This window comes from Emys orbicularis, chromosome 9, assembly GCF_028017835.1.
Source record: "Emys orbicularis isolate rEmyOrb1 chromosome 9, rEmyOrb1.hap1, whole genome shotgun sequence".
Classification (NCBI taxonomy): domain Eukaryota; kingdom Metazoa; phylum Chordata; order Testudines; family Emydidae; genus Emys; species Emys orbicularis.
The window spans coordinates 23,290,066-23,316,986 of record NC_088691.1 but is presented as its reverse complement, the minus strand read 5'-3'; the positions used below and the strand labels follow the sequence as shown (position 1 = coordinate 23,316,986).

Sequence of the window (26,921 nt, the reverse complement as noted above, 5' to 3'; positions counted from 1 at the left end):
TGCAATTCATACTTGAGAATTTTGAGATGGAAAGGGAAAAGAATAATAAGATGGTGGCGTTATTACATTTTGCTCGTTTGCATGAGTAAGGAATCGAGTTTAATCCCAGCAACTGCCTGCTGAGTGCAATAGAGATATAGCAGCCATTGTTTCTTTGGCAAAATATTGCACCCAAATCAGCCTAAAGTAGCAACAAAAATAGTTGGATTACAATAACAATAATACCTAACTCTTATATAACGCTTTTAATCAGTAGCCTTCAAAGTGTTTTTATAAAATTATAGCTAGATCCCTGAATCAGGCGCATGGAACTAGACTAGTATACACAGTAAATATTCATCCTGCTACAGCCCAGGCACGGACAAGCAATTTGGTGTGGATGGAACTAGCATTGATAAAAATGGAACTGATCAACTACACTGCAAATTTGCCTGCACTCCCTGCTGATGAGTGACCTCATGCATGGATCTCAGCCCCTTTTCCACTTATAGGATCACAATCTGAGATCTTTACTCAGATAACAGTACTCTTGCCCAGTGATGAGCTGCCAAAATCTTAACAACTGGTTCCCTATAAAAAGTTCTGATTTAAGGGATGTGCCACAGTATGTATTTTTTGTACCAATAGGGTTACGTCCGTATTTTCCCGGGAGGAATTTTTAAAATTTAAAAATTTCTCCCGGATGGCGATTTAAGAACCAAAAAGCCTGACATGTCCAGGAAAATACGGATGTATGTTAACCCTACCTAAAGTTCTTTTTTAAAAAGATGGGCCTGAACTAGAAATGAGCTCCGTTTCACATGTGTGGGTCCCCGCCACTCCCTGGGGGTGTGTGCACATGTGTGGGTCCCAGCTGCTCCCTGCCCCCCTCATTGAAGCAGGTGTGCAGGGTTACTGCCCTGGGAACTGCAGGGCACCAGTGGACGTGGGGCTGGCTGCAGACAGGGGTGTGGGGCAGGGCAGGCTGGAGGCAAGGGGTGAAGGACTAGCTGCTGGCAGGGCAGGGGGTGTGGGACTGGCTGGAGACAGGAGGGTGCCTGGTTGGCTGAAGGCAAGGGAGTATGGGCTTGGCTGGAGAGAGGGGGTGTGGGACTGGCTGGAGGCAGGGCAGGGGCTGACTGGAGGTAGGGGCTGGCTGCAGGCAGGGCAGGGGGGTGCGGCAGCAGTTGGCTGGAGACAGAGGAGTGCGGGGCTGGCTGGCTTCGGGCAGGGGTGTGTGGCAGGGGTTGGCTAGAGACAGGACAGGGGGTGCGGCAGGGGCTGGCTGCGGGCAGGGGGTGTGGGGCTGGTGCGGGCAGGGCAGGGGGTGCGGCAGGGGCTGGCTGCAAGCAGGGGGTGTGGGGCTGGCTGGAGACAGGGGCTGGCTGCGGGCAGGGTGGCGAGTACTCACAGGGAGAGCGGCTCGGAGCAGCCCGAACAGCAGGCTCCAGCTCACCACTGCTCTTGCCTGAATAAAGTAAAAACTGAGTAAGGACCTCAGGATTTCCTCCATATTCAGTATAAAATATATAGACAGCTTTCATTAAGCTGAGTCTGAGCCTATGTGAGAAGAAATGAAATAGCCATTAGTCTATTGGGTTATTAACGAAGTCTATAGGAGTTGCAATAATTGTACAATTCATGTAATGATTTTTTTCCAGGGAAATTACTCTTTCCTCATCGCACCCAGACAATGGGCTACCAACCGGAGCTTTTAGTAACCCAAATTCTGTTTTCATCTTGGATGAGAGGGTACAACTTACCATGGGACTGCAGACCCAGGAGAGACATTTGTTCCTCTTCAGTGACATGCTGGTCATTGCCAAGTCCAAGTAAGAGAATGTGGGCAAGCTACACAAGGGTTATGTCTATACACCTAGTAGCCAGTGTGAGCCAGGATCAAGGGCATTTGTGGATGAGGGTACCAGGACAGCCGCATTTTTAAAGGGGCTTCTAAAATTTTGCAACTTCCCCATTCCACCCCCAGAAATGTGTTGGCCACTGCTGGGAATGTCTACCCTTAATTTATCACTGCATTTTCATAAAGCAACATGAGCTGAACTAAGTAAGTTTGCTCTTTGCTTCATGAGACTCCTTGAAGAAGGGACATGGCATTCTTGTCAGTGCTGAGGAAATCGAGTGAAAGGGGCTCCATGCAGAAGATAGAAAATTAACTCACCTTTTGGCTAGTTCTCTTCAGTTCCTACTTAGCTGATAGGTAAATAGCTTAGCTGATCTCAACAATGCTTACTTGTTTGTGGTAGTAATTTGTCTGAATCACAAAACCACCATGGTATGGCACATGGTTTGGTAAGACTGAGGCCCAGCATCGGGATACTTGAGATGTCCGTTCAGATGCATCAATGGAGATGGACAAGGAGGTCTGTACGTGTGCTATGCCTCTCTCTAGCCAGTCTCATTAGCCTAAGCAATCTCTGATTTGAATTCCAGGTCCTCCTCCAGCTTGAAGCTGAAGAAGCAGGTGCGCCTGAGTGAAGTATGGACAGGTTCTTGTCTCAATGAAGTGTCCGAGAAAAAGATGAGCCCTGAGAATTCATTTGTCATTGGCTGGCCTACCACCAACTCTGTTGTCTCCTTCAGGTATCATGGCACAGTAACAAACCCACTGCATTGCAGTCTTGCAGCTATCACTATGCTGCATAGTTAGAACTAAATGATGACGGAGAGTCTAGAACTCTGAGCCCCTGTTCCAAAAATACAGACCCTCACTAAGTGAGCTAAAGAAGAAGAATTTCTGTTAACTATTAGCAGCCAGGGCCGGCTCCAGGCACCAGCTGAGCAAGCTGGTGCTTGGGGCGGCAGATTGTTGGAGGCGGCATTCCGCCCAATCCTAGGGCGGCACGGCCGCTTTTTTGTTGTTGTTGTTGTTCTTGTTCCGCTCCTGCCGCCCTGTAGGGGGCGGCGGCGCGGAGAACCAGAGCGCCCTGCAGGGCAATCCTCTTCCTTCCCTCCCCGGCACCGGAGCGGAGCCCTCCCAGCAGGCAGCAGGAGGCGGCGCAGCGGGAGGGGCCGCGTGGCAGCGCCCCTGCTGTAGCCCTGGCCGCCCACTTCTCTCTCTCTCCCACCCGCTCCCTCCCCCTCCCCCCTCCCCAGCCGGTCCCCCTGCACCCACGCTCCAGCCGCGCTGCAGGTTTTTTTGTTTTTTTTTTGCTTTGCCGTTCTGGCCGCCCCGTTTTTTGTTTTTTTTTTTGCTTGGGGCAGCCAAAAAGCCAGAGCCGGCCCTGTTAGCAGCACAGTGAAAGTGAAGAAGGATCATTCAGGGGTGATGTGCCAGACCTAGCTTCAGGTCCTGGTTCTACCACAACCTTCCTGTGTGATCTTCAGGAAGTTACTTAGGGTTTGTGTACACAGCCCATAGCAATGAGCCTCCCAGCCTGGGTTGACAGATTTGGGTTAGTGCCCTAAAATAGCTGTGTAGACAGTGCTTTGAAGTTGTGTCTCAGGCTGGAACTCAGGCTCTGAAGCCTGGGGGCGGGGGCTGGGTTCCGAGCCTGAGCTTCAGCCCCACTGCAACTTCAAAGCCCTGTCTACACAACTATTTTCAGAGTGCTAGCACAGGCCCCACTAGCCCAAGTCTGTCATCTCGGGCTGGGAGCTCGCTGCTGCTGGCTATGTAGACACACCTCTAGATTCTCTGGGCCTCAGTTCCTCCTAATAGTACATCTGTACCTCACAGGGACGTTGTGAGGATAAATGCACTAAAGACTGTGAGCTGCTCAGATACAATGGTAATGGCGGCTGTGTAAGTACCTTAGATGGAGTGGGGTTATGGCACACAATTGAGTGGCTCTGATTCCACTCAGGATAGGCCTCTGGTGCATATGCACACTAGCCAGTTCAGTGCGGTTCTCTGGACCCTAAAGAGTGCAATGAATTCTTCCCCTCTCCCTCCTTATCTCTGCTTCCCCGTGAGAAGGAGTTCTTTCAACCAACACTTGTTTTCCTGGTGCATTAAAAACATCCAATCCATTTTAAAATAAAACATTTGCAGGGTAAATACAGGGTAAATATTCACATATTAAGATCATCTTGACTAACCTGACAGCAAACGGGAACAGGTCCCATATGGCACTTTCTGAAAAGAACTCCAGGCTGTTCAGTGAGAATGGCGTTTTCCTCTTTGGGGATCCCCCTTCCGGCTGTTTTTCTGCCCACATTTTATTATTAGGGAGAGGTGAATTATGCGGGTGAAAGATGCCAGAATGACAGCCCTGGAGAGCCACACACCTGGTACAGTGTGAGAAGCTACATTGCAAGCTTCCTTCACACACCTTGTCCACCAGTGTGTCTCAATCATGCAGGGATAAGAGGGTATTTCGGTCTCCATGGACCATTCAATCCTGGGCCTTTTGGCTGATAGCCAGCAAGGAGTGCTAGTCAGTGCTAAGGTACTGCTGATGTTTGTGCTTTGGACAACTGGCTTGGTGGCAAAGGAATTGGGATCCACCAACTCATTTCACACTTGTTGTTCCATCCCCTCTGAACAGTGGGGATGCTGCTTTTTACTTTATTAGGCCATGTGCACTCAATTCCTGCACTGGAGGCCTCAGGCATCTGTCGCCTGGATAGATCTTTTTTTTATTCAAACCATAGCAGCGGAGATATTAGTGACGAATACTGCCAGCGAAGGCTTCTAGGAATTGTAAGCATAGGAAAGGAAATGATAGTAGAAACAAAATATCAATTAAAGGTCATTACAAAAAAATAAAGACACACATGACTTGCTAACTCCGTCACAGAAAGATATTTGTTCCTTATCTGAACACCCCTTTGGTTGGCCAGGAAATCTAGTTCAGCTCGGCTGCTCTTGGGGTTTTATTATTATTATTTCTTTTTGTTAAAATAGAACAGAACCAGGAAAGGACTGCACTTTTGTTCTAGGGCTTCCAGGAAGGAACTGAGACTTATGGCTAAATATAAGCAAAGCCTGGTAGAGTCTCCAAACGCTATTAGTCATTTAGCCATTATTTAATATTTTGCCTCTCTTTTTCTTCTCAGCTCATCTGAAGAGAAGGAGCGCTGGCTCTCAACATTACTGTGGTAAGAGTCGCATCCTTCCCCTCTTGCTATGCTGTCCCTTGATAATCCTTTATAAACAGCTAGGGGGAGAGTTTAGGTGCTAGATACCCCACTCCCATTGCCTTTCAATGGGTTCCTAATTGCCTTTTATGCATTTGAAAATCCCTTGTCAGCAGCCTCTGCCTTCATGTGATCTGTGAAGGGAGAAGGGGGCCAGTAAGAGAATCTGGGTTACAGTGTGAGCCTTTAGCTATTACATGAGACTCAAAGGGGCAGGTGACAAAAGCCCACAGGTAAGCATAAAAAAAGGCAACCTTAACAGAGAGCTAGATATTGGGGGGGGGGGGAGGGAAGGGGGGAAGGGAGGGAATGACAAATTACAGTAGGGTTATAGGAGCAACAAGAGGGAAACCCATGGGGGAACCTGCTCAACATCTTAGATGTCTATACACAAGTGCAAGGAATATGGAGAATAAACAGAAAGAGCTAGAAGGATTAGTACATAAGCTAAATTATGACTTCAGTGGCATCACAGAGACTTGGTGAGAGAAATCGCATGATTGGAATATTGGTATAGAAGAATATAGCTTGTACAGATAGGACAGACAGGGAAAAAAGGGAGGAGGTGTTGCCTTATACATCCAGAATATATGCACTTGTTCAGAGATCTAGAAAGAAGCGAGAGGCAGACCAGTTGAAAGGCTCTGGATAAAGATTAAAGGGGGGGAAATAGGGGTGATATCATGGTAGGAGTCTACTATAAATAAGGAAGAGGAGGTTAATGAGGTATTTATAGAACAAATTAACACAAATATCTAAAACACATGGACCTGGTAATAATGGGGGACATCTGTTGGAAAAGTAATATGGCAAAACACAAAATTTCTAATAAATGTAGTGGGACAACTTTTTTGTTTCAGAAAATGGCAAAAAATAACCTGGAGGGCAGCCATTTTAGGCTTGATTCTGAACAACAGGGAGGAATTGGTTGCAAATCTGAATATGGAAGGCAATTTGGGTGAAAGTGATCATGAAATGATAAATGTCATGATTCAAAAGAAAGGAAGGAGTGAGAGCATCACAATAAGGACAACTGGACTTCAAAAAAGGAAACTTTAACAAATTCAGAGAACTGGTATAAGGTCTCATGGGAAGAAAATTTAAGGTATTAAGAGTTTAAGAGACATGGCAGTTTCTCAAAGAGACAATATTAAACACACAACTGCCAACTATTCCAATGTAAAAAAAGGAAGAAGAACAAGAGGCCTATATGGTTCCATCAGAAGCTCTTTAATGACCTGAAAATTGAAAAGGAATCCAACAAAAAGTGGAAACATGGACAAATTGCTAAAGAGGAATACAAAAGAATAGCACAACCATATAGGGACAAAATCAGAAAGGCTAAGGCACACAATGAATTACATCTAGCAAAGGACATGAAAGACATAAGAACATAAGAATGGCCCTACTGGGTCAGACCAAAAGTCCATCTAGGCCAGTATCCTGTTTTCCAACAGAGGCCAATGCCAGGTGCCCCAGAGGGAATGAACAGAACAGGTAATCATCAAGTGATCCATCCCCTGTCACTCATTCCCAGCTTCTGGCAAACAGAGGCTAGGGATACCATTCCTACCCATCCTGGCTAATAGCCATTGATGGACCTATCCTCCATGAATTTATCTAGTTCTTTTTTTAACCCTGTTATGGTCTTGGCCTTCACAACTTCCTCTGGCAAGGAGTTCCACAGGTTGACTGTGCGGTGTGTGAAGAAATACTTCCTTTTATTTGTTTTAAACCTGCTGCCTATTAATTTCATTTGGTGACCCCTAGTTCTTGTGTTATTAGAAGTAGTAAACAACACTTCCTTATCTACTTTCTCTACACCAGTCATGATTTTATAGACCTCAATCATATCTCCACTTAGATGTCTCTTTTCCAAGCTGAAAAGTCCCAGTCTTATTAATCTCTCCTCATACGGAAGCCGTTCCATACGCCTAATCATTTTTGTTGCCCTTTTCTGAACCTTTTCCAATTCCAATATAACTTTTTTGAGATGGGGCGACCACATCTGCACACAGTATTCAAGATGTGGGCGTACCATGGATTTATATAGAGGCAACATGATATTTTCTGTCCTATTATCTATCCCTTTCTTAATTATTCCCAGCATTCTGTTCACTTTTTTGACTGCTGCAGCACATTGAGCAGATGTTTTCAGAGAACTATCCACTATGACTCCAAGATCTCTTTCTTGAGTGGTAACAGCTAATTTAGACCCCATCATTTGATATAAAAGACAATAAGACGGGGTTATTTAAATGCATTAGGAGCAAGAAAAAGACAAAGAAAAAGGTAGGTCCTCTACTTAGTGGGGAAGAAGGGCTAATAACTGATGACCTCAAGAGGACAGAGATGTTTAATGCCTATTTTGCTTCAGACTTCACTAAAAAAATGTAATAGTGACCATATACTCAACATAATTAATATTATCAACACGGGGGAAGAAAGGCAAGCCAAAATAGGGAAAGAACATGTTAAGAATATTTAGATACGTTAGATGTATTCCAGTTGGCAGAGCTGGATGAAATTCATCCTACAATTCTTGAGGAACTAGCTGAAGCAACTTTGGAACTGTTAACAATTATCTTCCCATGGAAGATGGGTGAGGTCCCAGGCAAATGGAGAGGGGAGACATGGGAGGGGGAGAGGCGAAGGGTCACCTGCCCCTCCCCAATCACCTGGGGGAGGGAAGGGGAGCAAGGGCCCAGCAGCACCCAGGGGTCAGAGCTTGAGTGTGGAATGTGATGAGTTCTGTGCTGTTAACACCTTCTGCCCTTGGAGCAGGGAGTTTGTTTATAAACAGAGGCAGGGTGATTAAGATAACAAAAGGCTTGTCATTAAGTTTAATTAAGGATTGTTAGATGATCCTGAAAACATTCCCAGTTAAAAGACAAGAAACAGAGGGTAAGAATAAATGATCCATTTTCAGAATGAAGAGAAGTAAATAGAGGTGTCCCCAGGGGTCTGTACTGGTTTGGGATCAGTGCTGTTCAACATATTCATAAATGATCTGCAAAAATGGGTAAACAGTGAGGTGGCAGAGTTTGCAGATGACACAAAATTACTCAAGATAGTTAAGTCCAAAACAGACTGCAAAGAGTTACAAAGGGATCACACAAAATTGGGTAACTTGGCAACAAAATGGCAGATGAAATTCAGTGTTAAATGCAAAATAATGCACATGGCAAAATATAATCCCAACAATACATACAAAATGATGGTGCCTAAATAAGTTGTTACCCATCAAGAAAGAGATCTTGGAGTCATTTGCAGCATTATGTTTCCAGAGTACTGCAAATGTCCTTCTCACTGTACCTGTATCATCCTGAACTCATTCTCCAGCATCAGAAGACTTAAAAATTATCTCCAGTCATCAATGGGACAGATCCAACAGAATACTGTAGCTGTCCTTAACGTGCAGGTCACATGGGAGGTCACATGCCCCCCTTTAGCTGGTGTCCCCCTTTGTGTCCCTCCAACGTGTCACCTAGAAAACTTAACTTTGATACTAGAAGATATTGGAGCAAATTAAACAATCAATTTGTAAGCCTCTAAGGGACAATAGGGTTGTAAGGAATAGCCAGCAAGGATTTGTCAAGAACAAATCATGCCAAACCAACCTAATTTCCTTCTTTGACAGGGTTACTGACCTAGCGGATAGTGGAAAAGCAATAGACATGATATATCTTGATTTTACTAAGGCTTTGACACAGTCTCACATGACATTCTTATAAGCCAACTAGGGAAATATGGTCTAGATGAAAGTACTATAAGGTGCTTGCACAACTGGTTGAAAGACCAGACTCAAAGAGTTGTTATCAAACTGGGAGGGTGTATCAAGTGGGGTACCAAAAGGATCAGTCCTGGTATTAGTCAATATTTTCATTAGTGACCTGGGTAATGGAGTGGAGAGTATGCTTATAAAATTTGCAGATGACACCAAACTGGGAGGGGTTGCAAATGCTTTGGAGGGCAGGTTTAGCATTAAAAACAACCTTGACAAATTAGAGAATTGGTCTGAAATCAACAAGATGATATTTAGGAAAGACAAATGAAAAGTACTTCACTTAGGAAGGAAAAATCAAATGAAAAACTTCAAAATGGGGAATAACTGGCTGGCTAAGCAGTAGTATTGCTGAAAAGGATCTGGGGGTAATAGTGGATCACACTGAATATGAGTCAACAATGTGATGGAGCTGTGAAAAAGGCTAATATTATTCTGGGGTATATTACAGTAATGTTGTATATAAGACACAAGATAACTGTCCCACTCTAGTTGGCAATGCTGAGGCCTCAGCTGTAGTACTATGTTCAATTCTGGGCACCACACTTTAGGAAAGATGTGGACAAATTGGAGTGAGTCCAGAGGAGAGCAACAAAAATAATAAAGGGTTTAGAAAACCTGGCCTATGAGGAAAGGTTAAGAAACTGGTCATGTTTAGTTTTGAAAAAAAAATACTATGTGGGGGACCTGATAGTCTTCAAATATGTTAATGGCTGTTATCAAGAAGACAGAAATCAATTGTTTTCCTTGTCCACCGAATGTAGAACAAGAAGTAGTGGGCTTAATTTGCAGCAAGGGAGCTTCAGGTTAGATATTAGGGAAAACTTTCAAACTATAAGGGTACTTTAGCTCTGGAATAGGCTCTCAAGGGAGGTTGTGGAATCCCCATCACTGGAGGTTTTTAAGAACAGGTTGGACAAACACAGGTCAAGGGTGGTCTAGGTTTACTTGGTCCTACCTCAGGACAGGGGGCTGGACTTGTTGAGTTCTCGAGATCCCTTTCAGCCTATGAATCCATGACTATATAGAAAAAGCCCCTTAGAACACAGATGGGCAGGTGGATGGGTGGATATAATGGGGCTTCTAGGATTGAACAAATCTTCTAAACCAATTTGTCTCAACACAACAGGCCTTGTTTCCTCTCAATTCCTTGCTCATAGGCACTGACTTCCCAAGCAGGAGGCTGGGATCTCCTCTCCAGTAGCATGGTCACTTATGCTCCTTCTGATGAGAGCAGAGTTTGGCCCAGATAGTCCAAACAATGTCCCCAACTGTCCTAGAGGCAGTTGACACTCTTAGGTCACCTCTATTCTCCAAATAATCCACAATACATTCTGATTTTTGTCATATCCAATCCATTCTCTGAGGTTAGCATCGATCGGGATCTCCTGATGTGGGATTAACCAACACCCTCAACTTGAAGAGGTCACTTTTTGATAGTTGCCTCATTGGGTGTTAAGATGCATTTGCTGTAGTTATTTTCTCAAACTCTGTTTTGATGTGATTGTTTCTGTTTTTTCCACCCCCTGATTTTCAGGCAAATCAATGAGATGAAACAGAATGAATATCCAAAAAACCTACCGGTCCAAATCCTCCTTCTGGATGCTGACAACTGTACTTCTGTGAGTAAAACCGAGAACCCATTCATCAGACCAACACTGCATGGAGATCTGGAGTGGGTATGAGGAGGCTGTTATGCTGATAATGTATCCAGCATCCTTGCTAAAGTAGCTAGGCCAGGGGTGGCCAACCTGAGCCTGAGAAGGAGCCAGAATTTATCAATGTACATTGCCAAAGAGCCACAGTAATACATCAGCAGTCCCCCATTACCCGCCCCCCCGCTCCCAGTGTCTCCTGCCCACCGGCAGCCCCGCCGATCAGCGCCTCCCCCTCCTTCCCCGCACCTCCCGATCAGCTGTTTTGTGGCGTGCATTTCATGAGTCCCACTGGGATTCTGTGGTTTGCATTTCCATTGTGTTACTTTTGTGTGCCGTGTTAGAAAAGTGATAGAAAGAAGGTGGTGAGCATTGTTGTTCCATTGTAATATAATTGTGCTTAGGAATGATCCTACCATATTCCCAGGTTGGTCCAAATCTTCCACATCCAATAAAAATACCAGTGTATTATCAAGCTAATAAATTAGTGGTAAAACCCTAACCTTCATGGTGTTATCGTTGCTTCATGTTTGGCAACGTCAGACACTACCCTGCCTAAACAGGTGACAAGAAAGTAGCATCTTGCCTTGATTTTCAAGCCATGTGACAATGTTACCAAACCTCAACCCTCGCCATTTCCAGTCCATTAGCTTTCTAAGTACTCTTTGTCTTCCTTGCCTAGACCACTACAATAAATGTGTCCAACACAGAAACGGCAGACAATGTGATCAAGAAGACAGCTAATCAGCTTGGACTTCCTGTAAGTAGCCACTGCACATCCTACCAGATATTCTGTTGGAAAGTTGGCAACATCTGTTCTACAGTACGGTACAGATATGGTGGAGTCTGGTAAAAATGGACAATGACTGGCTCTAGCCATTAGAACACTAGTATTCTCCAGACTACAGAGAATATGTTTGTGCAGATATAAAGCTTTATAAAAACACACATCCATGTAATGGACCAAATTTGTGTAAGTAGATGCAACTCCATTGATTTCCAGAGACTTATATCCACTTCTACCAGAGCTGATCTTGGCCAGGAATCTCCAAACAGTTATGAATAAAGCTGTGAAATTACTGAACAAATCATTGCTAGTATCAGCTGAGCCTTTGCTAACAGTAGCGGTCCATCACAATATTGAAGAGAGGCAAAACAACATCCCAATAAATTAATGCCAAGGGTAGCTGTGCAACACATTGACTATACATTTATGTGACGCCTCATTTCTTATTAATTATTAAAGAAAATCATTTCTATGGTGTCTTAAATTAACATGCAACTTTACATATCCATAGCTAGTCATGTTCCTTGCCTCAGAGAGCTTGCAATCTAAGGCAGAAATGAATATTTTATCTCTTTCTTCAACTTGCATAATGAGTGAACACAAAATATTATGCAAGCCTGCTTGCACTTCATTATGCAAGCTGATGGGAGATTGGAAATACTTGTGTCTGTGTGAACTTGAATAGCAATATTTGTAACCTGACATGTCAGTCAAGGCAAAACATAGAAACCTTCTGAACTTGAAGCTCGTACTGAGTGTTGCACTCACCCCTTTGTAGCCAGTAAATGCCACCATTCCTGAGGGGTCTTGGAATTGAGTGATGATGTCTGATCAATATGTCAAGAGATTTCCTGAATCTGAGTCTTCTATGTGGATGTTGGGGAAACCCTAGTTTGTTTTCATCCTTCTGATTACCTTTCTCTCCCTCTCCTGAACCTTTCACCTTCCTCTGCATGTCAGACAAACAGATTCTGAGAGCTTATAACAAGGTTGTTTTCCCAGATGTTTACAGCTATTCATTTCCTGACTCTTGGCCTGTTCCACTGTTACCTCTTCCAGTTGTTTTGTATGCTGTGTCCAGCTGCTCCAGTCCTTCTTTTCAGTCCTTGGCCCCCTTTTATATTTTTCCCTTCTGTTCCTCAATCCACAGGGTAGACCAAGTGACTACCACCTCTGGGTGATATCAGGAAAGGATGACCCTGCTTATCCCCTTATTGGTAAGAGCACTTCCATTTTTCATTTAGGTATGCCAGCATGTAGGTGCTGATGTAGCAGGTCAGTGATGATGATGATACTAATAATGTTGGTCACTGAATAAGGGAAGCATCTCTGTCTCTTTGCAAAATCCATCTCAACCTGCATGTTGACTCTTTAAAGATTTGTTGTTGCACTCACAATCCATTGTTAAGAAATGCTGTGCACCCCTGGGTGTGAGCTCTTGGCATCTGTCTACCACTTTCAGTTGGTTGTTCCACACACACACAAAGGACTTGCCAGATTGGACTCTATCAATCAGGGCTGAGCATCTCCCACTAGGTCCTGAGTGCCTTCAGCTATTATTGACTTCTTGGGGAGCAAATCACACCCTAAAACCTAAAGCATAACAAGAGCTGCATGTAGCATGTTGCGTTAGATGGTAGCAATGGCTTTCAATTTTGCAGGGGAAGCAGGTCTTGGCAGGTAAGTAAGTGAAGGAAGAAGTGTTTTTAAATGTATTTGTTGGTGACGTTTAAGCCTGCTATCAAGAGCCCAAAGTATTAATCTTTCTTGTTTCATATTTATTTTTCAAAGCAGTCCAGCTCAGATTTAAAGAAATTGTTTTTCAGGCAAGAGGTCATAGCCCATTAAGTAGACAGTTCATTTCACAAGGCTTTTTGTGTTGCTTTAGTCTGAATACCCACTCTAATCTGAAACCGATCTCACAAGGAGACACAGGGCATTTTGGGAAATGTCCTTTGCAAATTGTTTATTTGAAAAGTTCCTTTTTTTTACAATTTCTATTTAGATTATAAAAACTTTGGGAGGTTAGAAGGAAAATAAATGTGCATATTGGGGTTTCAGAGCCAGGGCACTATCAGGGCTTTACGTGAGATGATTTCAGAAACTCATCACCACCAAACAAAATAAAACACAGTGTTTTGTCTTATTAATTCCAGGCATTAATCTTAGAAAGTACCGAAGCTGAAGTTTGCAAAAAAAATATTTTTTTCATATTTGCATCATTGGCAAAAACAAGACAGTGAAGTAAGATTAAATGTACAATTAAAATTAGGCATGGTATTTACTTTGGCAAAGTGTATGAAAAAAGTCTCTCCACTCTTTCCCATAGCAATTCATAACAAATTCTATTATTATGTATGACGCTGTGATAGAATCATATTTAGGGAAGGGCCATTTGGATAAAATAAGAATCAAACCCAACCTGAACTTTTTCTGAAGTTCAAAAAACTTTGGTTATTTGTTTTAAGTTTTATTTTAATATCTGTTCAAATCTTTGCAGTTCCTGTCAGAGACCAGAATCCCCAAAATACCAGAAGGTACACTGTCCTCCTGATACTTTTAACATGACCAGAGCTATGAAGTACTGATCCTTTTGAAAGAGACAGGCTGCCCTTGTGCTACTCTCGTAAACACAATCAGAATTCTATATGTGATCTAGCAATGGTGAGGGAACAAAGAATCACTCTGTTATTGTGTGTTACACAATGTCCAGATCAAAGTTGCTCTGAAGCATCTAAACCAGTGCTTCTCGAAGTCGGGCTGCCGCTTGTTCAGGGAAAGCTGCTGGCGGGCCGGGCCGGATTGTTTACCTGCCGCGTCCGCAGGTTCAGCCGATCGTGGCTCCCACTGGCCACGGTTCGCCACTCTGGGCCAATGGGGGCTGCGGGAAGGGCGGCCAGCACATCCCTCGGCCCGCACTGCCTCCCACAGCCCCAATTGGCCTGGAGCGGCGAACCGTGGCCAGTGGGAGCCACGATCGGCTGAACCTGCGGACGCGGCAGGTAAACAAACCGGCCTGGCCTGCCAGGGGCTTTCCCTCAACAAGCGGCGGCCCGACTTTGAGAAGCACTGCTCTAAACTGCGGGTTGCATATCTGAACAGAACTTTTTAAGGTCCAAGCATCACGCCCAATATTTTGACCATTACCCTGAGGGCTGAACTGATGATTAGCTACCTAGGCTAAATCTTTTGAGGTTCAATCATAACATGTAATGGCTTGAGTGGTACCTCAATGGACAAGTTTTGCACTTGGATACACAGTCAGCTTCCAGTGATGCCTGTCAAAATGTATTTCTTATGCAGCGTAGTTGCAGAAGTATTGGTCCCAGGATATTAGAGAGACAAGGTGGGTGAGGTAATACTGTTTATTGGACCAACTTCTGCTGGTGAGAGAGACGATCTTTCAAGCTATACTGAGCTCTTCTTCATTTCCCAGACCTGAAGAAGAGCTTTGTGTAGCTTGAAAGCTTGTCTCTCTCACCAACAAAAGCTGGTCCAATAAAATATATTACCTCACCCACCTTATCTCTCTAATGTGTATTTCGTCATTTTAAAAAATAGTTACTTTCCCACTGTTGCTGAATTTGAGATGTGGTTTCCTTTCTGGATTAATTCTCCTCTAGGGTTTGAACACACTGGTTTGTTATTGTAGGCTTGCTCTTAAGAGCTTGTTGTCATCGTAAGATTGTATTGTAGGGTTATTTATGAGCACTTAGCAGCACACATTGGTTTGTGATTGTTGGTGTTTCTCGCAAGTGCTGTCTGAGCATGCTTTTTTGTTACGGACATTAGTGAAGGGAAGCACCTGCTGGACTTTTATTGTAGGGTAGCGTGTGAGCACAGAGTAGTGAACGTTAGTATAGGCTATGTACACCAGTTGGTTGATTGTAGAATACCTCGTGAGCACAGGAATTCACACACTGGATTGCTGTTGTAGGGTAGCTTGTGAGTAGAGGGACACACATTCTGGTTTGTTACATAGAGGTGTGCACATAGAGTGTTATCTAGGGTGGCTAATGAAGCTTGGGCTGGTGGCTTTTGACTGATTGATTGATTGATTTTAAAAACAGTCCTGACATATTTATGGAGTGGTTGGGGGGAATGTAAATAGTGACACCCCCATAAAAACACAGATGTGTGCCCAAAGGTAGATGGATCAAGCTTGATGCATGTCCCTTTGGTGTCTGTTTAAAGTAAATAAAATTATATTGTCTTTCCAAATGAGATTGTATTCACATCTGATAATGTGAAACTATTAAGAAAACAATTCTCCCCACCCTTCAGTGCATACATACACATGTGCTCACACACGTAGCAAGAGTCAGCCTCCATCCTTCAGGAACCTTTTTCGTATCTCCAATGGCCAGTATTATAATGGGTTACCAAATCCAGGAAGGTTTTAAAGTAAACTTTCCACTGCCACTACAAGCAAACAAGCTGAGAATGGGTGACTCAGAGAGGGGTGTGTGTTTAGTAGATAGTGCACTGGTCTGGGAGTCAGGAGAGAAGGGGGGGGGTCTATTCCCAGCTCTGCCACTGGCCAGGTGTGTGACCTTGGACAAGTCACTTTGCCTCTCTGTTTTCCCTCCCACCCTTGTCCATCCTGTCTGTTCATGTAACTCCAACAGACCCCAGTCATCGGCAGACAGGATCAAACCTGGGGCCGCTGAAGCTAAATGCATGAGCTTCAAGCCATATGGCTCTTAGCTAGGGCTGTAAAGTAGACTCATTAATCTCTCTCTAAGTGGTCTCAGTGTCACTTGATGGGATAGAACACCACACCCAGGAGGTGTGTGGGTTACATTTAAACTGTAAACTCTTCACAACAGGGATCATTTCTCACTATGCATTTTGTGCAGTGCCTAGCACAATGGGCCTCTAAGCACTACTGTCATTCAAATCTTAATAATGATGTGTTCCTCTGTATTCAGATTTGGGAAGGCTGAGGCATGAATGCCTAGTGAGGCCATCCAGCATATCCTTCCAAAATATCATTTTAAATCTAAGAGTTGCTGCATTGATCTTTACACTCCTGTCTGTGTTCTTCAAGGCAACTTCTCACATCTGAAAAAGCAACTGAACCTTCACTTTTATCCTTCTCCTTTTTTCCTTAGATTTCTTTTCCCCTAGAGTATCAGAGAGGTAGCCGTGTTAGTCTGAATCTGTAAAAAGCAACAGAGGGTCCTGTGGCACCTTTAAGACTAACAGAAGTATTGGGAGCATAAGCTTTCGTGGGTGAATGCCCACTTCATCAGCAGTGGTGAATGGGCATTCACCCACGAAAGCTTATGCTCCAATACTTCTGTTAGTCTTAAAGGTGCCACAGGACCCTCTGTTGCTTTTTCCCCTAGTGAATGTCGTGCTCGTCTAAGTTCCCTCTAAGCTGCGTGGCCATGCAGCAGCCTCTTAAGCCCCGCGCAGGCACTCGGCTGCGGTGAAGAGAGATGCCTCTCCCCCAGCCCCGGACCTGCCACAGTGGGGAGAGGTGCCCCTCCCCCAACCCCGCCCCAGAGCTGCTGCAGCCGGAGGAGAGGCGCCTATCCCGCAGCCCCAGCCCTGGAGCTACCGTGGCAGGGAGAGGCACCTATCTGCCCCAGCTCAGGTGCTGCTGCGGGGAGAGAGAGCTGGGGGGAGTCCTCTCTCCCCGGTGCAGCCTGCACCCCAAACCCTTCATCCCCAGCCACACCCCCAGAGCCTTCACCCCCAGCCAGAGCCCTCATCCCCCCTGTACCCCCTGCATCTCAACCCTCTGCCCCAGCCCTGAGTCCCCTCCCACACTCCGAACCCCTCAGCCCCACCCCCACCACATGAATTTTGTTATGTGCACCAATATGGAGGTGATATGTCACACATCACCTCCATATTGGTGCACATAACAAAATTAATTCCGCACATGCATGGGAAAAATTAGAGAGAACACTGGTGCTCGTGCAAGGTTCTAGGCTGAAACCCACTTCAGTCAAACTTTTCTCTTTACCCCAGAGCATGTGCAGCATTGGCACAGCGGAGCCAATTGGCTTCCCCAAATCCTTGCCACTCAGCAGTGCACCTCACCTCTGACCTAGAGGAAAGCACATCAAGGAGTAATAGCAGAGCTCAGTCTCCATGGCCCATTCAGTCCTTGGGCTCTCTGATGAGATTGCCACCAACTCACTGCTGTGGAAGTTGTGAGATGTGGATGTCTGACCACTACAAACCAAACCGGGTCCCCTAATTGCTTTCACAGTGTGAAATTCATGAGTTCTGCATCCTCACCTGGTCTTTCTGTGGCTCTTGTCGCAACAGGTCATGAGCATCCTTTCAGCATCATACTGAGCTGCCTCCGAGACTCTGTTGACCAGCACCAAGGAACCAACAACAACACACTCCTAGCTGATGGGACGGAGGCTACCATCCTGGATCAGCTTCCCAAGGACAGGCAGTGTCAGTTCATCCTGAAACCCAGACCCCAAGCTCCAAGGCAGCTGAGGAGAGGTGAGAGCCTGGATGATACCGTGTGTCCCTTCAAAGGACTTGGGAGCTCTCCCTGTGGCAGTTGCTGACTTTCTGTTGCATTGTGTTTTTATTTTAGAGAGATACTCTCAGCTTGACTATATCTGCAGTGAAAGGAGGGTTGATTTTGTCCCTTCATAAATCAGAGCCTGTTCCTGCTCCCACTGAATATACATTGACTTCAGTGGTAGCGGCACTTCACCCTTAACCATTACTTTGGCTCTCGTTACCAAATTTTAGGTACTTGATTAGCATTCAACAGAAAGTTACGATCCCCTTGGATGAATTGCTATGCTCCACACACAGCATCACCAAAGAGACCATATTTAACTCTCTGACCGGGTCATCCCAAGAAGCACAGAAGATATGTTGTCTCTGAGGTCTTTGTTTATTGACTGGCTAATGGTTTACTGATGCCTTGAACGCAGCATGTAATAACATCCATGCTAGAGCCATTCAAATGATACAAGAATTATCCATGACAAATGTATTTGCCAATTGACAAAAAATGCACCAGTAGTTTCTCTGATGAATATTATTTGACCCTCTGTAGAGCTGCACACATACTAAAAAAGATGATTCACAGATAACATATTCACCAAGAGATAGAAGAAGTTAATCACTCAGGGCTGAATGCACAAAAGAAGTTAGGTGCCGAAGTCCGTGTTTTAGACACCTAAGTTCCAGTTTCGGGTTCACTGTGATGAACAAAACTCCTGCTGAACCTTGAAAGTGCCTAAACTCACTTAGCACCTATGTTTTTGCACTAAAGTTCCCTAGGTGCCTATGTTTCTCACTCTGGGCATATGCATGGCTGCCTGCCTGTGGGCATTCAGGGGCCTATCTCCCAACTAAGTCCTGGAGTGATTCTCAAAACAGGGGAAGAGAGGCACTTGCCAGCCTAACTCACCTGATCCGATAGGTGTACTCAGGGGCTGCCTACCAGATCCGGACCCCATAGGTGAGCTTACATGACGCAGCAGCCCCTCCCCCCGTAACATTATTAACCCACAGTACAACAGCTTCAACTTGGGAGACTGAAGGACTCCCTATATATGGAAAATATCCCACAGCCCAGTGGGTAGGGCACTCACCTGAGAGGTGGCAGATCCCTCTTCAAAGAGGGGAACTTGAACTGTTGGTCTCCTGCATCCCAGGAGAGTACCCTAACCACTGGGCTCCTCCTCTCCTCCATCTCCCGCCTGCGTGTTGCTAAGATGGTACAGGCTCCTTAAATCAAAAGGGGGCTCCCAGCTAAGAATCAGAAACAGAGTTAAGCGCCTCCCTGCAGCTTGGACTTAGGTGCCTATCTCTTAGAAAGGGGTGGAGATTAGTACCCACCCACCCCCACCACTGGCTCCCCGCGTAGCCTGCTGGCTTTTGTGACTTGCATTCTAATGGCTAGCTCTCCCCAGTCATTGTATAGGAGCCTAGGCACCTAACTCAGGCGTTGTGAATAGCAGTGATTTTCCCAGGCCCCTAAAAGTGACGCGTTGTGGCACACAGCATCACAGTGCCTAACTCCTTTGGAGCATTCAGCCCTCAAAGTGCTAGGGATTATGCCCAGCCCTAAGCCACTCACGGCACTGCAGTAAGGAGACACATGACTGAATGGTGTCCCCAGCATTAAGGCTGCCCAGCCCTTCTTCACCGCAGATAAATTACTGTTGTTATTATTACTAACGTTTATTACGGTAGTGCCGAAGGGCCAGCCAAGAATGGGCCCCCATCGTGCTAGACGCTGTACAAACACTTTGTGCGATGGCGTGTTTGTGAACTATTTGCCCTGTGGGTTTTCATTGGGTGACTGACCTTACTCTGCCCACTGGATTTAAGAGACTTCTCCCAGTCAAGACTCCCATATAGTTCCAGTCCATGACGTAGGAATTTTGACATTACATGTCACTGTAATAGATATAAACCCATCTGCATGACTCTGGCCCCCACCACGTGGCTAATGCAGTCCTTGCACAATGAGCACACTGTAACGCAAGGGGCTCTTGGCTATTTCAGAATCCTTGCAGAAACATACCAAGAGGAAGAAATCTTTGATTGACTGGGCTTTGCGCCGGACTACCAGCACCCCCACGGGCAGCCCAGCATCACATTCTCCCCCCACCCCACGGAAACTCTTCGGCCTGTCTTTGTCCTCTGTGTGTCCTGATGGAATCCTCCCCAAGCCTATTATGGTAAGAGGGGGATTATGTCCTGAATCCCAGCATGAGTTTGAATAGATCATCTAGCCACCGACCTCTGTATCTGTCATCTGTGGTATCTCTGAGGCTCCCGTCACCCAGGTGTGTATGGGGGGGAGGCGGAGGAGTCCTCTCCTGTGCTATAACATTGATTCAGTACTCATTCAACATCATGAACGAAAGCATCCCCTACAGAGTCACCCATAGCACTTCCTGTACCATCTAGGTTTCCTTGAGAATCTCCTATCTAATGCTGACCAGCCTTAGCCCTGCTTAGTTTGTGAGGTCTGACACAATATGGGTTCAGATGATAAACCCTTCTAAATCTATCTTGGGGCTGGGCTTTCTCCTAGGACATGCTGCTTCTGCTGTACCATGAAGGTCCCTCCACAAGGGGCATTTTCAGGCGCTCCGCCAATGCCAAGATCTGCAAGGAACTGAAAGAGAAATTGAACTCTGGAGATGATGTTCAGATGGATGGCGAGTCAGTCTTTGTAGCTGCAGCAGTCATCACTGTAAGTTACTCCAAGCGATGCTGCCCTCTGGGCTAAAATATACCCTAGCACAGCACTTTGCATTCAGTGAGGGGAGTAACATGAGCCTGCCAGCCAGGGGAAAGCATTTTTAATTGGGCACATTCTGCATACCCCACCCCCATCTCATGGCTGGGTACATGTAAGAGAGGAGACATGCCCCTGCATGAATGGAGATTTGCTGCTTTAATGGTCTTTAACATGCAGAAAGGAATATTGGCCCTCAGGCCAGGATCCCTTTTTGTACCTTCTAATGCAAAACTACAACAGAACCTCAGGTAGCAAGGGGTTAAACAGATTAGGGCTGTGTCTGCACTGCAGAGTTAACCTGAATTACCTGCATTCAAGTTATTCCTGTTAAGTTAGCCTAGCTCAAGTGCAAGCAGCCACACTGCAGTATAACATTCGAGCTGCTGTGTCCACACGGCACTGCTCTCATTGGCGTATGTCGCTAGGACTTTGGGGAGTTCTTTGTGCTACAGCAAGTGGAGCTGCTCTGTGAATTATTTCCCAGTGAATTGTGGAAGAACTTGTGGGAAGGCACTGGAGGACTGAGGTGTAAATGAGATGAGAACAGTTCAGCCTGCACTTGAAATGTGTTCCCAGTTCTCCACTTGTTGGCCAGCCTACAGGGTAGAAATCTCCCCAGGTCACTGTTTGCTTGAGAGGGGGATTCAGACTGATTCCAATTCAAGCCATATATTAGGCTGTGGAATAGTATCCCAAGGGAAGTGGTAGAAACCCCATTGTTTGGACATTTAAATCTGGACTAGACGAAGCCCTGGCAAATGTACAATACTATGGAGAATAATCCAGCTCTGGCCAATGGATGGATTAGATGGTCCTTTTCCTTCTATGACACACAGACCAAGTCTGTTTGCAGTGCTGCATGCCATGGGGAGCAGGGAGGCCTTGTGGGAATTGATTTGTATCATGTTTCATTTTATCTTATGTTTAATAAAAATGAACGTTTATGCATCATGAAACAAACGATTCAAAACTGACCAGACTGCTCTGCATATATATATTTAATTCAGGATTTTCTACGAAATATACCTGATAGTGTTCTATCCTCAGACATGCACGGGCTGTGGATGGAAGCCGTGGACACAGTAAATCGAGGGCATAAGATTGAAGCCATCAAAAGGTATGTAAATGTCCCACTGTGACTCTCTTGAGGAGGCATGTATCATTTCCACCCACACAGCATAGTTGCCATGTTCTAAGAGACTCCTCATATTGCTCTAGGCCAGCTCACTGCTCTTGTTCCACTGGCTGCTGATGCGTATGAATGCCAGTTGCTAGCAGAGCTGGTCAGAACATTTTCATCAAAACAATTTTTTAGTGAAAGATGTTGACATTTTTGACAAAACTGTTCATGAGATTTTTTTTTTCTTTACCAAACCTCCGCCCTGCCCCCTACCAAAAAAAAATCTTTTCTGATGACCAGCCGTAATTACTAGAATTCAAGCAAAGAAAGGACAGTGATTTGGAACTCAGTGGTACCATTGGGTATAAATGGAATTAGATGCTTAACTATGGTGGTTCTTTCTTGCATGCACAAAGTTAAAACGATAGCCACATCAGTGTGATAGTCAGGAAGGAGTAGCCTGCCAGACATAGTATCAGGGACCTGATGAGTTTATTTACCTGCCTCAGACTGGCACATTGAGCAGAACTTGTCCATTAGCATCACATGGGCATAACCTATATGTCAAATCTCTTCCTATACCTGGCTCAGCCCGGAGGGGGGGGGGGGGTTAAAACGGTAAGTTTGGCTGGTCCTCCTTCCCCTCAGATCTCTGTACCGTAGGTCCTAGCAAAGTGCATCACTGTCCGTGCTGCTGGCATTGGTCTGTATGTGTGTCCTCCAGGCATTCTAGCATCTGCTGAGGCACTATGAACTAAAGTCCAAATTTTCCCAGAATGCATTAGACAGCATGGTAGGTGTGAATGCACAAACATGATAGCGACATAATGGTGTGGTGAACGTAACTAAATCCTATTTGTTGTAGAGGGGTCAGATGAGAGTGTCACAAACAGGTTACAAAAATGCCATTGTACCTGTAGTATAGGCAGGGCTTTTGAAAGTCAATTGTCATTTTTGGGGACCAGGTTTTACAAGCTCCTTGTTTTACTTTGTTTCTTTTCCCTGGACAGTTTGGTGAAGCAGCTCCCAGAAGCCAACCTCATTTTACTCAGACACCTGTTTGGAGTCCTGCATCATATTGAGCAGAATTCAGGGGAGAATCAGATGAATGCATTTAACCTGGCTCTTTGCATAGCTCCCAACATGCTATGGCTTCCTAGCCCCACTGGGCCTGAAGAGGAAAGCAGGTCTACAAAAAAGGTAAATACTCTTGTGGGATTCTGCCCATGACTTTCTTCCCATCTCCTATGACATGTTCCTCTTCAGCCTACAAAGGAAATATAGTGATAAACTACTTTAGGTAAGTAGTCATTTTAGCTTCACCCCCACCACCCTGTGCAGCTTGTTATGGGGTGACTTGGCCACCGAGGTTCTCCAAGGATGGAGGCACCAAAAGAAGTCATGATCTGCTCTAACAAATGGACTTCCCTGCTGGACATCTTGTGCTGGGAGTGGTTAGGAGGCAGGGCCGGCTCCAGCATTTCTGCCGCCCCAAGCAAAAAAGAAAAAAGCCGCGATCGCGATTGGCGGCGGCAATTGGAAAAAAAAAAAAAAAAAAGCCGCGATCGGCGGCGGCAGTTCCTGCGCTCCTAGAGGGAGTGAGGGACCTGCCACCCCCGAATTGCCACAGGTGCCGCCCCTCTCCCTTGGCCACCCCAAGCACCTGCTTGTTAAGCTGGTGCCTGGAGCCGGCCCTGCTAGGAGGGCACTTAGCATCCCATTAGAAGGGAGGGAACTGTGTCCCCATCTGAAATATCTAATAATGGTGGCGCCATCCTGCAGAGAGGAACAAATCTAACATCATGACACATCTCCCCAGAGGCAGAATATTGCCTGTGAGATGATGACACTAATAATTAGGACCACAAGATTTACTGTATCAGCTCACACTATTGGTCCATTTAGTCCAGCTTCTTGCCTCCGGCTATGACTAATACACAAGCATCCAAGCTAGAAGAGGTGCTTCCTAGCTTTCTGAGCCAAAGAGAAGCTTCAGGATTAAGTGTTGAGTTTGTGCAGAGAAAGGCATCATCATATTGTCTCCCTGGGCTAAATTGTCTTGGAGGATAATAGAGGTGGATATATTTTCCCCAGACTGACCCCTGTGTTTCCTCTCCTTTGGCAGGTGGCCATGTTAGTGCAGTTCCTGATTGAAAACTCAGCAGAAATTTTTGGAGGTGACATCACTTCGCTGTTTCAAAGACCAGACAAAGAAAAGTCAAAAAGCTCAAAGGATTTCCTGGGTAAGGCTGTGGCACCTCCCCAGAGATGTCTGGTCACTCACAACCACTGTCAAATGCCTCTTACAAAGAAGACTACAATTCCCACACTCCTTGTCCAGGGGAAACTAGAAGAGGGGACTCGTTCTCAGCCAGTCCTTTCCCCTTACTTCCTACCTATGTTTTGACAAGGGCATTGGAGGATGCAGGCACAGCACCTCGGATATGCATCCCTATTTGGCAGGCTTCCCCCTTCTCCATTACCCCGCTGCTGTTTCCAGCTGCTCCAGGTTTGACAGACAGACAGTTTGCCTCAGAATTCATGGAGCAAGCACCATTTCCCAACAGCCTTTTTTTTTTTTTTTTTTTTTTAAGTGGAACAGTTTAAACCAATTTTCTAAAATTAGACTTGGTAGGTCAGAATTTAAAGGGATCCATGTGCCTCTACTGAATACACACAGACTGTTGTCTAATGATGAGAGCCTGAGTCTTGTGAGCCAGGACTCTGGGGTTCCATTTCCACTTCTGCCACAGACTTGCCGGGTAGCCTTGAGAAAATCATTTCCCCACTCCAGGCCTCAGTTTCCCCAACTGTAAAACACGGTGAATACTTCTCCTTCTGCCTTGCAGAAGTCTTGTGAGAATTAATTAATTAACATTCATAAAGCACTTGAAGATCTTCAAAGGGCAGGTACTCGGTTGTTTCAGTTGTAGTAGTAAATGCAGTAGAGTATGGCTGCACTTTGCGCTAGGGGGGTGAGAAGCTGCGATGCTGGACACACACTCAGGACAGCTGGCCTTTCCTGCCACTCGCAGCACCACAGCTACCCTCTATTTTTAGCGCACTAGCTTGATCAGAGCTAGCATGGGTTTGTCTCCTCAAGCTGGGTATCGCCTCCAGCTCTAAGTGCAGACATACCCTTTGGTACCTAGTTGATAGGCACTTTGGCAGGTAGATAGGAACACAGATAATTATGTGCATTTCTATAGAATTGCAAAGAGTTAATTTGCATTCTCTCTGCATGTCTTCCCCAGGTATTGGCATGGCTCAGCACAACGATTCCTCTGATGAGATGGAGTTTGCTGCCTGTGACCAGGAAAGACCAAAGCATCATCGCGTGCCTGAAGCCGTCTCCATGTTTGACCCGTCCAATGGTTTGTTACTTGAAGAGGAGCAGGAAGACTGGGATCTGTTTAGTGAGATCACTGCCTGCTACCAAAGCAAAACCAGGAAGAATGCCAGCGCAGACAGCTATGACCTCCTAGAGGAAGAGGGTTCCTTCTGCTCCATTGACTCGATACGTTCACTGAGTCCTGCGAGGGATCGGTGCTCTTCTGAGCCCAGTGTCTGCCTCAGCTCTCAGCTCCCCGCCCAGTGCCATGAGCCGGTGGCCCGCCAGTCCAGCTGTGATGCCACCATCATGCATAGTCACAATGATTACATCCAGAGGCTCAAGCAGCTGCAGCTGGAGAGCCAGAAGCTGATTGATGAAGGCCTGAGCCCTGGGCTGAATAAGACCAGGCAGAATTTCTGGCAATCACCTCAGACCAGCTCTAGGGTGAAGAAGCTCAGCCTTCAGAAAACCAGCCTGTCCAACAGGTCCAGCTTCTCCAGCCTTTCCTCGACCACCACTTCCCCTTCAGCCTCCTCACTAAGCTCCTTAGACAGTGCTTTCTCCTACTGCTCTGAGTCCTCAGCCTTCAGCCCCACAGATGTCTCCTCCCTGCCTTTCATGTTTGGCACTTCCACCCGACTCCATGCTTTGTCTCCAAAGACAGCACAGAGGTCCCTGAAAGAATGGAAAAAGCCCTTGACATCTCCTTTGCCCTTGAACCCTTGTGACTTGGACTCATGGAGCAAGTATGAGCAGAGGGACATGGGGAGCAGTCATAGCATTGGGGAAGTGAAGGGCTTTGTGCCCATCAATGGGGCAGCCATGGGAAGCCTGTTAAATGAGAGTGACTGGGAGGACGAGGAAAGACAAGTGAGATGTGCCAGAGGCTCTGGACAAGCTCTCAGAAAACAATGTTATTTCAAGGAGTCTGAATGTAAAACAGACCCCCCCACTCATATCCCAACCAATGAGAGCTCATCAGCGATTGGCCAGCAAGGGCCCAGGGAGAAATCAGTTAAGCACATTGAGATAAAAGGCCCAGAGGTTTGCCCTCCCAGGCAGGAAAGCCTGAAGCGCACCAAGATAACCTTTTACATGGCCCCAAATAAAGGAAGCCCACAGGGGTCTCCAATGGAACAGGAGGATGAGGGTTTCTCAGTGAACGTCCATAGCACCAAATCAAACAGCAGCAGTGACCAAAACACGTCCAAGAGCCAACAAACAGTAAGAGTCCATATACCCCAGACAGTGTTCTATGGGCAGAACACCCCTTTGGTGCTGCAGTCTGTCTCCAGGAGATACCATCATGAAGCAACGAGCCAGCGGCTGCAGGTGGAGTGCAAAGAGACTCCCCAAAGCATTCCCCCTGCAGAGGGGCTGACGGACGATGCTCAGCATGTGGCATCTGCCAAAAGCCACAGAAAGAGCGTCAACGCCTTCAGCCACACCATCCGCATCATCCTCCCGGCCTCCATCCGCAACACCGTCAGGGAATACTTCAAGCACGATGAGGCTAAGAACTGCCATGCAGCAGATGCAGAAGCTGTGGAGAGCGAACTCATCCGGGGCAGGGTGGAGTGGCTCAAAAGCCAACCACACACGGATGCATCTCCAGAGGAGTGCAAGACAGTGGCATTTGCAGAAGAGACATTTGTCTAGGAGAGGAGAGAGTGGGAACTGTGACTGTTTTTTATACAGCGTGCTGGGAAAATGTTCTGTAAGATACGATCAAGGTGTGAAGAATCTAACAGACTGTGTGGGTCAATAAGTGTGAAGTGATGCTAATGTGTAATTAATGTTTGGGTTTGGGTTTTTTTTTATTCTTTGCTACCTTTTTTCTACAAAAGGTACTTAACTGACCAGTGCCCAGTGGGCTGAATCCTCCCCTAGAGTTTTAAATTAACTGAATTGT

The 26,921-nt window shown here is 45.8% G+C and overlaps 1 protein-coding gene across 1 annotated transcript in view; it reads left to right on the top strand.

Moving 5' to 3' along the window:
* Nucleotides 1-26,668, top strand: part of LOC135883988 (rho GTPase-activating protein 20-like) — a 59,839-nt gene extending 33,171 nt beyond the window's left edge. Inside the window, exons 3-15 of the mRNA XM_065411265.1 lie at nucleotides 1,641-1,811; nucleotides 2,431-2,580; nucleotides 4,999-5,040; nucleotides 10,401-10,485; nucleotides 11,201-11,278; nucleotides 12,456-12,522; nucleotides 17,591-17,779; nucleotides 19,811-19,986; nucleotides 20,346-20,507; nucleotides 21,563-21,672; nucleotides 22,686-22,875; nucleotides 23,801-23,918; nucleotides 24,930-26,668. Coding sequence (XP_065267337.1) covers nucleotides 1,641-1,811; nucleotides 2,431-2,580; nucleotides 4,999-5,040; nucleotides 10,401-10,485; nucleotides 11,201-11,278; nucleotides 12,456-12,522; nucleotides 17,591-17,779; nucleotides 19,811-19,986; nucleotides 20,346-20,507; nucleotides 21,563-21,672; nucleotides 22,686-22,875; nucleotides 23,801-23,918; nucleotides 24,930-26,668 — 3,277 coding nt within the window. The remainder of the gene's footprint in view (nucleotides 1-1,640; nucleotides 1,812-2,430; nucleotides 2,581-4,998; nucleotides 5,041-10,400; nucleotides 10,486-11,200; nucleotides 11,279-12,455; nucleotides 12,523-17,590; nucleotides 17,780-19,810; nucleotides 19,987-20,345; nucleotides 20,508-21,562; nucleotides 21,673-22,685; nucleotides 22,876-23,800; nucleotides 23,919-24,929) is intronic.
* Nucleotides 26,669-26,921: the final 253 nt, after the last annotated feature.